At 49.8% G+C, this 12,595-nt stretch overlaps 1 protein-coding gene across 1 annotated transcript; it reads right to left on the bottom strand.

Moving 5' to 3' along the window:
- Positions 1–2,165: 2,165 nt before the first annotated feature.
- Slc2a10 (solute carrier family 2 member 10) lies at positions 2,166–12,373 on the bottom strand. Its single transcript, XM_041670687.1, has 5 exons — positions 12,367–12,373; positions 8,053–9,327; positions 7,463–7,585; positions 5,939–6,074; positions 2,166–4,132 (listed from the first exon to the last, which is right to left on the bottom strand). Exons 1-5 carry the CDS (start codon positions 12,371–12,373, stop codon positions 4,054–4,056), a joined length of 1,620 nt encoding a protein of 539 aa, XP_041526621.1. The 3' UTR covers positions 2,166–4,053.
- Between the last annotated feature and the right edge of the window lie 222 nt (positions 12,374–12,595).

Here is a 12,595-nt window from a genome sequence, read left to right on the forward strand (position 1 = left end):
ACACCACACTGGCTCTTCTGTCTTCATTCTTAACTGGCTTCATTTATAATCACAGAGGAAGAACTGAGCAGACACAAGAACTTTCTCTGTAACACATAGGATGTGGGCGGTCCTTAGCATTTACATGCAGAGTTTTCAGTGTTTCTAAAGTGTTAAAAAGAAAAAAAAGGATTTGGGGGCTGGAGAGATGGCTCAGCAATCAAGAGCTCTTGCTGTTCTTTCAGAAGACCCAGGTTCAGTTCCCAAACATACCAGGTAGCTCACAACCACCTACAACTCCAGCTCCTGGGAAACGGATGCCTTCTTCTGGCTTCCATGGGAACCAGCACACACACACACACACACACACACACACACACACAAACACACACATACACACACACAAACACACACACAAACACACACACAAACACACACACATACACACACATATGTTTTAAAACATCATTAAAAGATCTTTTATTTAGTAACTTTTTTACAAAAATGGAACATTATAGGAGTCACTTGAACACAGGTACAAGCTAGATGGTTCTAGATAGGGAGTTAAGACCTCTCCTGTCCCCCAACACTCCTGGTCTTATGGCCTTGAGGTTACTACAGCTAAAGGGGTTTTCTTTCATTCTGAAGGTGAAATATTGGAACGGTTGGTAGCTCGGGATGAATCCAGTGGTCGAGGAGTGCTGGATTGCAGGACAACCAGGGCTGTTACACAGAGAAACCCTGCCCTTCCCGGCCAGCTCTCTTTAAGAGAAAATTACAGTTATCTGTGAAATACCCAGAATTCAAAAGCTGAAAATTCCCTCTTTTTTTTTCCTAATAGGTTACATTTGAAGATTTAAACCATTAAAGCCTATGTTCTAAGAAATAGGAAATTCTCTTATCCCTTGCCCCTCACCACCTGAGGCAGATGAGGAAGCTGACCCTCCCCCTTATCCACTGCAGCACTCAGGAGAATGGACCTTGCACGTTGCCTGGATGGTACCATAGAGCCAACCCTGTTGACAGAGGAATGGTTGAGCCAACCCCGAACTTGTGATCAAGCAAAAGCTGTCCCTATTACTTATCTGTCATGATGCATCGTGGGTGGTGTAGGCAGAGTTTTCCTATCCCAACTCCCTGCTCCCAAATAATTAGAGGCTTAATGTGAAATATAAATGCTCGGCCACTAGCTCAGGCTTATTACTAACTAACTCTTACAACTTAACCCATTTCTATTCATCTATTTGCTGCCCCAAGATTTGTGGCTTTTACTTCTATCCCATTTTGTGTGTCTGACTTAAAGTCAGGACACAAAAAAAGTAGACCAATTGTTGCTAGCTAATGCCCTTTGTTAGTTGGTGATCAAAGGAGTTGATTAATTCCTTGTGCCCATTTCTGCCCTCAATCTCCTAATATAAAAACTATTGATGAATGGTATGCATCCTAAAGGTTTCAAGTAGAGCTGATTCTTTTTATATATAGAAGTTTAGATTTCTGAGTCCTTCAAGATTCCTTCCCTTTCAAGACAAATAATAAAATGATTGGTCCTTTCTTTGGAATTGCAAAATGCAGTCTGTCAGTAAAAGACCTGACTGAAAAGAATGTCTTGCTTGCCCACATGGTTAATCTATAACAAGTTGCTTGGTTTTGAATGAATGTGGGTTCTTGGGGTAATTTGTTTTTCACCTGTAATACATGAAATGTTTAATCATGTAAGGGATATGGAAAACAGGCCATTTTTTAACTTGTATTTATTCACTGAAAAACAGAATGTAACCACATTGTAATGTTTATATTGCCTGAAAGATTTTGCCGAGGTATATAAGCTGTAAGGGAAAGTCTAGAGACAGAGTTAGAGGGAGTTAAAATGGCAAGGAGGAAGACATCAAGAATGTGAGAATTAGGAGGAGAAACATCTTGAGAGACAGAAGGGGCATTTCTGGATAGAGATTTTAAAAAAAGAGAATCTAGAAAATGAAGAATACAGAAGAATGAAGATGGAAACCATCCAGAGAGAGTGTATGAGCATTTTTTTTCCTTTATCTACTCAGATAGAAAAGCCTTACTATATACCAACTCTGCAGATTCCCTTTGGGCCCTGCCTTGCTGGAAGCTGGTCCCCCAGACAATGGTAAACAATAAATGCACATCGGTGCAGAAATATAAATCACCACGTACATCTTTGTCCAACATAATTTATTTTAAAATGCATGTATTTGTGTGGGAAAACCTTTTGTCTACAGTGTTCCATAAACAGTCAGTGTGCAGTTGGGGCTAGGCGACAGACGCACGGACACACATCTCCAAAGGTCAGACATACACCAGAACCCCTCCCTCCATCAAGGCCACGAACAAGTGCCTGCTGAACTTACCAGAGTGGAAGGATTTTCACACACACCCCGTTTTCTGGGCTGTTTTCAATATCCCGGCTACACGCAGGAGGCACCTTACTCCCTGACCCCACAGTTCTTATCTCCAGAAAAATCAGACAAACCACAGACCACATCCTGGTCTGCAGTGTTCCCTCACCTCTGGGATGCAAAGACACAGCCTGGCATTTCCTGTGAAGGCACTGAATGCAGGACCAGTAAAACACGCGGTACCTTCTGCCGGCTCCATCAGACACACGTGAGGATGACCCAGCAGCCCAGAGGAGGGAGAAACGCGGGTTTGGTTTGTGTATTTACCTATTTATTTAGTTGGACAAGGTTTAAAGCCAGAGACTGGCCTAGAATGCTCAATCCTCTAACTTTAGCCTTTTGAATGCTGGGATTACAGGCATGAGCCACTGCAGCTGGTTGGAGATGATGAAGTCTGAGTATTGGCTATTAGAATTACACTAATAATTTATTATAAATTAAAACATTTTTTAAAAAATAATGGCAGTGCGTAGCAACCAGTCTGCAGAAATCTTGACCGTGTGGCAGTTGGCTCTGAGGAGCCAGCACAAGTTGAATCCAGCCCGCCACTGACTATAAATTAAATATCTAGAAAAAGAGCAAGGTCACTGGACCAGGCTTGGAGACCAGAAGGGTGTGGCTTACACTGCCAGTAAGACCAGCTACCCAGTGTTCAGGAGCCAACTCTGCCTTTTTTATGTCCTTATGCGACCTCTGACCCCAACTACTTGCTGAACTCCAGCTGACTGACCCCTTACAATGCCACCAAAGGAGGTGTTCTGCGTAACACAGAGAGCAGAAGCCCCTAGACTCATGGAAGATCCTCTTGAGGGTGATGGGGTAAGTTAATATATCCCGAAGGACACAACTCTGCCCATTCTACAGGTGAAGAAATTGAGGCTTGGGGAGTCAATAGCACCCAAAGTAGAAGTAATAACCACCAACACCAGTGAATCCTTCCAAGCCCTTCTTTCTTTCTTCCTTCAAAGTCCCCCACCCTACCCTGGCACTTGTCACGTGTTGGAGACTAGCTTTTACATTCCAGGCTGCTAGACTCTCAAATCTAGGTACACTCCCTACTAACGAAACTCTGTCCCAGGGCCACGTGACAGGTTCCTCATTGAGTGTTTATGTCCCTCGTCTGAGAGTTAGGAGTGGCCTAGTCCAGGCTTCTGTGGGACACACGGGGAAAACTGAGACCAGGGTTAAAAGCAACAGCCTCTTCCCAGCCAGAGTCCCAGTGTCTGATAAATATCCTGGACAGGAGGAAGGGAGCAACCAAAACAGGGTCCTGATCACTAAGATCCTGGCAAGTGGACAAGGAAGGCAGAGACTTGCAGCCTCTGCTGGCTCAGGGCTCTTTAGGGGGGACACTTCCATCCCGGGTCATCTGAGAAGCCCTTGGTGAAGAGACCACAGAGAACGTTACTACAAACAATGCGGACAAGCCAACTCCACGGGAACCCTGACATTTGCAGTTAGACCTTCCAGAGTTCTCGGAATCACACACCCAAAATGAAGAGTTGTGGGTTCATCTCTCACCCCAGCAAGAGGCACCCTCTAGGGTAAGGGTCACTATGGAAGGAAACTTGGATCATGAGTTCCAGGCCCCGGCAGGCTGAGAGCTGGAACTGCAGAAACCAATGTACCAGCACCTTCCAAGCAGACGGGGCCCTCAGGAGGCTGAGGAGACCTCCAGGCGGTGGTACTGGATACCGCTGGGGTTCTGCCTGTGGCCAAAGCGCAGAGGGAACCTGCCAAGAAAACACCATATGATCAGAGAGCCACAAGCCTGGGACCTTCCCCCGGCAGGAAGCAATGGACCTTGCTGCCCCCACCCTCTTCCGCCCCTTCCTGATTCCTTCCTAAGGAGTCTACCCCTGTTCTCCAGTCTGCACAGCACTTCCGGGCTGGCTGTGTCTCCATCCAGTCACTGTGCCCTTTCTAAATTCAAAGCCAGACCCTTCCATGTCCCTGTGAGGACGTGTGAGGCTTGTACCACTCTCCAAACACCAGAACGGCCATCAAGCCAGCCAGGGCCTCTGTTCTTTCCTCCTCCCGAACATACTCCCTTTCCACCCAGCTCTGAACCATTGGCCTTCTCCCCACTCAGGTAACAGCTCCCTCACTGGCTGCCCTAGAACTCCATGTCACTGATAACCAGGGTGTGGCTGCCACTGTTCTAGGCACCAGAATAAAACCACTGAATGTGCAGAACCCCACCTGCCTCACCACAACCAGGGTCACCATGTACCTGGGGGAATTCTCAGTACACCTTCATGCAATGGTTCAAACATCAACACCCTAGCTAAAGGAACTGCACCACGCCCACTTCGCCCATCGCAGCGGTCTGCTCTGGGAGGTCAGCTGACCCCTTCATCCTACTCCACACCCCACCTGTTCTTTCAGCTACAGGCTGGCTCTATATTACAGTGACTTAAAAAAGTCTTCAGGTCATCCCAGAAATAGAACAGGCAGCCAGGAACCTCAACTGCAAGAAAGGTGAGGGCATTTTCTCATTGCCGTAGCACCCGTTGCTTGTCTCCAGTCATTTCTGCCAGGGGGCTAAGATTCTGAAATCCTGTTTGTGGCCCCCATACTGGAAGTGATCTAACTCCATCTGGCTGACCTGACCCTCCCTCCCTCCTCCAGTCCCATGGTGTATGTGAGGGGGATCTCTCATTCCTTGCCGAGGTCGGACAGGCCCCCACCTCAGGGTCTTTGCACTAGCTACTGCCCCCACCTTGGAATGCCCCCTCCCCCATCTTTCCATGGCTGCCTCCTTCCTCACCAACTGAAGTCACATCTACTCAGAAAGGTCCTTGCTCTAACTGAGCCAGGATTCTCTCTCTGTCCCTCTCCGTGCTCATCTGGCTTCCCAGCAAGATACGCGGCTTCATTTTCCTTCTCATTAAATACCATCAGGTTAGGCCACTCTCCTTCAGCGGTCTATTGCCTCATTTTCTGCCCCTTCCAAACTTGAACAGCAGTTCATTGGGGACAGTACCTCGCCATGTTTGACCTCTGCCGCATTCGCAAAGGCCTCAGTCCCTGCCAAGGACATAGCTGCAAGGACTTAATATAAACGCAGAAGTTCATCACTCTAAGATTTGGTGGTTTTCAAGATTCCAATACTCTGGTTTTGTAATTAATTTCCAATTCCCTGTGAAAGCCTGGCATGGTGGCGAGAAACTGGCAAGGATGAGGTCGGCTTGAGCTCCACAGCAAGCCCCAGGCTAGGGTGGACTACATGGCAGGATCCTATCTCGAAAGCAAAACATAGCTCAGGGGTTGAATGCTTGGTTACACATGCAAAGCTCGGGTTTGATCCCTTCACCACACACACACACACACACACATCCAGGGGCTGAGCCTTGAGGTCAGTACAAAAGCCGCTGTCAGATGGTGCATAGTAACTGAAGGAAAATGGCTTGGGGACAGTGGCAGCAAGGCAAGAGGAGATAGAAGCATCTGGCCAAAGGAAGAGGAAGGAGCCTGAGGTCCTGGAGGGTCCCACTTCTGAGGCACCGTCCTAGCCCCCAGCCCCATCCGTCATGTACCTGTTCATCTGAAACTGCTGCTCTATCTCAGCCAGTGACTGTCCTTTTGTCTCAGGAACAAGCAAGTAGATGAAGGCCAGCCCAAGGACAGCAGTCAGCCCGTAGATCAGGAAGGTCCAGGCCAAGCCAATGGCACCTTGGGACACAATGTCGGGAGTGTGGGCCAGGAGCCGAGCATCCTGCTCTTGGTGCCCATCCCGCCCAACAGGTCCTAGGGTGTAAACCCAATTGTTCACCCATGCAAGGGCCAGGGATGCCCAGTTTGCAGAACGGCCGACAAGTCACTGGCTGTCCCTGAGGCTGAGGCCACCAACACAGTAAGGGCAACTTGTACGGAGGGGAAAGTCCCTCAGTCTGAACACCTGGGTGGAGATGTAGCCAGCTGCAGGGACCAGCCGTGACAAAGGTTCTGCTCCAGAAGGCCACAAAAGGGCATTCTGCAAACTGACCTAGAGTTGACTGAACCTGAGCCAGGAGAACAGGAAGACAGCGGCCACTGCTTCAATCCAGAATGGAGGGCTCTGCCCAGGGCTAAGGACCGCATTGGAGATGACCCCAGGGGTCTCTAACGTCAGCCCATGACAGGGAGAGGGGGCTTGACTGAAGGGACTCTGTAGAGGGGGAAGTGAGGTTCTGTGTGGGCGCCTTTCTCTGCAAGCCAACATCACCCTCCCACCAGCTTCCCTGAGCAGTGGGATCTGCCCCCCTGGGTTGTCTGTAGGACCAGGCTCTATCCTCTGACACCTGGCTGGACTTAGGAATGACATTTTCTCATCTGTGCGATGAGGGTGAGAATATGGCAGGACTCACCATGAGTCCCTCCTCTCTCTCCTCCCTCCCACCTTTGTCTTATTCATCCATCTGCACAGAAATGTCTGGAGGCAGGGGCAACCGGGAGAAAGAAGGCTGGGAGACCATCAGGAGACTGGCTCCTCCAAAGTGTTCCACAGTCTCAGAGCTAGACATGGAAACACTTGACCATGGGGAGCAGAAAATAACCCGCTCCTAAAAACTGCCCAGAGTGAAGGAGCCCTGGGCATCAGAATGGCACAGGCCATTGGCCCTGGGAGGGGCAAGTGATCTTGGTGGGTCAATGAGGGCTAGGTCCAGGACTTGGGGTGCACTAGAGGCCTGCTGGCAGCCACCTTTGTACCACGAGGCAGGAATGTTTGTGAACAAAGACCCTGGGTAACCGGGCGGTGGGGCACAGGCCTTTAATCCCAGCACTCAGGAGGCAGAGGCAGGCGGATCTCTGTGAGTTTGAGGGCAGCCTGGTCTACAAGAGCTAGTTCCAGGGCAGGCAACAAAGCAACACAGAGAATCCCTGTATCAAAACAAAAACAAACAAACAAACAAACAAACAAAAAACCCTGGGTGATCTGCAGAGTTAAAGAGTGAAGGACAGTCCCTGAAGTAGTGAAGCTCACGACTGGCTGTGTGAAGCCACCCACCCCACTCATTTAGGTGGTTTGAGATGAAATATTCCCTTTGGGTACACAGGCTGGGCTGCATCAGAGTACTCACCAATGAGGTCGAGGAAGGAAAGGCTGATAAAGAGATTGGCCGCCCAGTTGAAGCTGCTGCAGAAGGCGAAGGCTCTCCCTCGAATCTCCACTGGGTAAATCTCACTGAGGACCAGCCAGGTCACTGGGGCGAGAGCAAGAGAGTTTCTGGGCACTCGTGGACTGGACAGGCTAGCTCCTGTCCTCGTTAGCTGAGCCCTGTGTCACATTCACCATCCCAGATTCTCCCAGTCGCACATCCCCACACCCCTGCAAGAATCCCAAGGGCCGCACTCTCAGGTTTCTGGGACACAAGACATTCAGTGCCAACAGAAGAAGGGTCCTAGGCAAACTGGTATGTCTGGTTTTTATCTGGTTCCTCTCAGATAAAGCTCTTCTGATGTAGCCACTCAGGCATAGATCCAAGACTGAAAGAGACCTGAAGTTTAAAATTTGGTGATGCCGGTGGGAAGCTTAGGTTTTAGCCCTGGAGGAGCCCTTTGATATAAACAAGGAACCCCAAAGCCTCAGTCATCCCCTGCTAATGCTCATGTATCCCTAGATGGATAAGGCCCACTAAATGGGACAGAAGCCTCTGGATTTACCTCCTACCTGGTCCAAATCCAAAGGAGAAGGCACTCACGTAGACCATCATGCAGATTAGCGCAGACCAACATAGCAGGGTGTGCTTCAAGATGGGATCTGGGGGAGCTGGGGAGGCGGCATTCAGAGCTGGTCCCAGGGACACTGTAGTGACTGGATGGGGCTTGGTTCTCTCAGCGATTGGCAGGATTGGTTGTTTTTGGTCCTCACTGGTGTGTAGCACTGGTGATGGAGATGAACCCTTAAGCAGACCGGAGCTTTGAGGCAGGTCCATCTGCTGACTGGCGTTGGATATGGCCAGGCAACCGGGACCTGAGTCCAGAGACACAGCAAAGCTGACCAGGCCTATGCCACTGACAGACAAGGCCATAAGAGCACATCCAGAAAGTAGAAGGGCTCTACGGCCCGCACGGTCCACCAGCCCCGTGGCAGTCAGGGTGGCAGCCACCTTCACAGTACCAAGCCCCACAGAAGCCAGAACAGCTGAGGAGCCTCCATGGAAGCCTACAGAGCGGAAGATGGTGGAGGCATAATACAGCACATTGGGCTGGCCTGTTAGCTGCTGGAATAGCACCAGTCCCAGTCCCACTACGGTCCGGCTCCTCATGCTGTCCCGGGTCTTGAAGAGGTCCAGAAAGGTGTATCGTGGCTTCCTCAGGCCTGGTTTGCTGGTCTCCCCTCCCTGGAGGGGGATGAGGTCTTGGTGGACCGCTGTGCCCTGTGCTCCAGCAGGAAGGAAAAGGAGGGCGAGTGACTGCAGGAGGGCAGGTGCAGCCGCCCAGCCAAACATGTGCCTCCAGCCCCAAGGGATGCCAGCCAGGACATAGTTGAGGGCATAAGAGAACAGAATGCCCACAGTAATGCCCACCTCATAGAGAGACACCAGAACACCCCGCTGTCGCGGTCCCACCAACTCTGAGACATAGATACAGCAAGCCATGGAAGACAGAGAAATGGCAAAGCCAACGGACGAGCGGCCCAGGAGTAGCCAGGAGAGGGAGCCAGCCAGACCCAGAATCAGGCTGCCAGCCAGCAGCACCACGTTGCTCCCCAGGATGGTCCGTTTCCGGCCATAGCAGTCAATGAGGAAGCCTCCGAACAGGGAAGCGAGGAGAGCACCCAAGAGCAGACTGCCCACCAGGAGCTCCTGTTCCAGGCAACTCAGCCCGAAGTCCAGCTGCAGTGGTAGCAGTGCACCCGATATGACAGCCAGTTCATAGCCAAAGGTCAGGCCACCCAGCAGAGACACAGAGGCACAGAGCAGGAGGACAGGTGGGCGATGGCCTGGAAAACAAAAGTGACAGGGTAGGGCTCAGACTGACTCTCACCAGAGGGTCTGTGTGTCCCACCCTCCCTTCTGTCTATCAACCCTCCATCTATGCAGCTGTCTACCGTCCAACCACCTGTCTTTCTTCCCTCCCTCCCTCCTTCCCTCCCTCCCTCCCTTCCTTCCTCCCTCCTCCTTCTATCCTTCTTTCCTCCCTCCTTCCCTCCCTCCCTCCCTCCTCCTTCTATCCTTCTTTCCTCCCTCCTTCCCTTCCTCCCTCCCTTCCATTGACACATCCATTTATCTTTCCATCCCTCTAATCATCCAGGCAGACATATATTTACTCTGCCTGTCTCTGAGGCCACACCCTCCATCTATCTATCTATCTATCTATCTATCTATCTATCTATCTATCGTCTATCTCCAGTCAGCCAATTACGTCCCTTCCCTTCCTCTCCTTCCTTTCTTTTTCCCATCAACTCATATCTGTCTATAACTTATACCCATCCATTTGTCTATCCATCCACCCACCCACTCATCTATCCATCCATCCATCCATCCATCCATCCACCCATCTATCCATCCATCCATCCATCCATCCATCCATCCATCCTCCCAGACAGTTGTCTGTCCTCCCTCCTTCCCTCCCTCACTAAGGACCAGACTGTTGTCAAAGCTGTGCTTGGCGTTCACAGCAGCGCTCTACCATCATCAGCATCATCCAAGCAGAACAGAGAGGTAACAAAACCATGTTCTTAGGGCCACAGTAAGGGGTGGAGCTAAGGTGGGGTGGGAGGGCTTTAGAGCTCTGGGCTGATCTGCAAGGGTGGGAGAGGCTGACAATGGCCAGTTCATGAGGGTCACTAGGACGTGAAGACTCAATCTTAGGGGACAGGCCTTACACAGGGAGTGAGGTAATTGTTGGTCTAATTTTTAAAGAATTGATTTCAATGCTTTATGGAGTTGCTGAGTGAAGTGGATGGAGTCGTCTCAACGTCTAGTTACTCCTTTTTGGTTTTTTTTAAGACAGGGTTTCTCTGTGTAACAGCTGCCCTGGAACTCACTCTGTAGACCAGGCTGGCCTCAAACTCACAGAGATCCGCCTGCCTCTGCCTCCCGAGTGCTGGGATTAAAGGTGTGTGCATCACTGCCCAGCTACTCTTTTCTTTTTAAGTTGGGGGAACTAAAGGGGGATACAAGGACGCTTTGATATACATAGTAATGAGGACAAGACAATATGTTAGTGAGAAGAGAAAATTCTATTGTATAGCTCACCAACTGTGTGACACTAGACCAGTCTCTTCCCCTCTCCGAGGACTCTCAAATTGATCAGGCTGGCCCCAGACTTCTGGGCTTTATGGAATAAATTACATCTTCAAATAAGGAAACCAGGAAAAAATGCAAGAAAGCAGCTCCAAGGAACATGCAGAATTAATGAATTTAAAGGAGATGTTAATGAAGTAGTGAGGGATGGGAGAGTCCAGGATTGTTGGCCACTAAGCCTGGAGAGTTTGCACAGGGTGAGAAAGAAAATGAGACAGAAACACAAACATCGGGGATCATAAAGGGACCTTGAGAAGAGACACTGGAGGAAAACAGAGGCCAGTGGCCCAGTGTTTGTCAGCCATGATCTCCTCAGTGCAGGATTCCCCTCCGTATGCTGTGAATATCATTGGTTAATAAAGGAACTACTTTGGGCCTATAGCAAGCTATATGGGAAACAGAGCTAGGCATGGTGAACTAAACTGAATGCTGGGAGAAAGGAAGTAGAGTCAGAGAGAAGCCATGTAGCTGCCCCGCCAGAGACAGATGCTGGAACTTTAGCTGGTAAGTCACAGCCTCGTGGCAATACACAGATGAATAGAAATGGGTTAAATTGATATGTAAGAGTTAGTCAATAAGAAGCTAGAGCTAACGGGCCAAGCAGTTATTTAAATAGTACGGTTTCTGTGTGATTATTTTGGTTCTGGGTGGCCGGGATGAACAAGCAGCCCCCTCCAACACCCCCCTACCTCAGCTTGTCAGCTCTGATCTCCCCAACCCTCAGCTCACATCCTCAACGTCAATAGGTTCCTACCTTTAGACGGGCAGGAACACCCCACCTTCAGAACCCTGAGCTTCCAGACCACTTGACCTTAACCAGTTAAAACTGGATGCCTTCCAGTTCAGCCTCAGAGTCAAGCTGCTTTTTCTTGCCAAGCATGTTTTTCACAAATGGATTAAGTTTGGGGCTGCTATTTTGATGTCCCCCCTTCTATTATGACTAATAATAATCTTATTAACTCATGTGTTTGGGAACTGCCACATTGGCACTGAAGCTGTACAGGTCATTCTTAGGTTGAATTCATACATTTAAACATAGATATTTCTGGAAGCATTTAGAAGCAGCCAGCTGCATCTGTCACTCCCGCCCCCACACACTGGTGATGTGATAGCCAGATTTCTTGAGTGCAGTCTCTGGTCCCGGCACGGCTTTGATCACCAAGCTTAATAACTCATTTGTGTCTCACCACAGCTTTATGAGGTGTGTTTTGGAATTACCTATGAGGGAATTAACTCATGACCAGAAACAGGCAAAGCCGGTGGTCGGCACTCCTGGTTAACAAAAGCTGTGTGGTAGGACTTTGTTCTCTCACTCCTGCCTCTTCCCAGCTGACAGACAATTTTTATGCAGAGGCAAACGTTCATGAGGAAAAAGTCATCTCATTTTCCATCCTCTCCCTTATCCCTACCCCCAACATCCTGCCACTCATCTTCCCTGTTCCTGATGAGGGAAGCATCTAATAAAGATCACCGCCTGGCCCCATTGCCCTCCCCTCCCGTGGTCCTGAAGTTCTGTCAAGCTACGTGAGGTGACTGTCATGGCTTATACATGAATTGGCCCCACAAAAATCTCATGTTGTCAGGGGACTTGAGACCCAGCTGACAGTGTTATTTGGGAAGTTTCTGGAAACATTAGGATGTGGGACCTTTTTGGAGGAAGTAAGTCCCTGCCTCCCTCTCTCTTCTCTACACTCTGCTTCCATTCCACCACAAAGGGAAAAGGCCCTTCCTACCCGCCATGCTTCCACGACCATGCCATTATCCCCTCCCGCCATGCGCTTCCACCACAACGTTATCCTGCCTTTGGGCAGTGGACCAATTATTAAGACTATGGCACGAGTGGGGACCATGGCAGGTCCCCTGGTGAGTGATGACCACGGGCGGGAGAGACAGATACACCATGCAGGCAGAGTTTGAGTGCGGAGTGTATTGAGAGAAGGGTATAGTGGAGGGATGAGAGAG

Source organism: Microtus oregoni, unplaced genomic scaffold (genome assembly GCF_018167655.1).
Source record: "Microtus oregoni isolate MIOR12 unplaced genomic scaffold, Mior012 000020F_ref0000438, whole genome shotgun sequence".
Lineage (NCBI taxonomy): Eukaryota > Metazoa > Chordata > Mammalia > Rodentia > Cricetidae > Microtus > Microtus oregoni.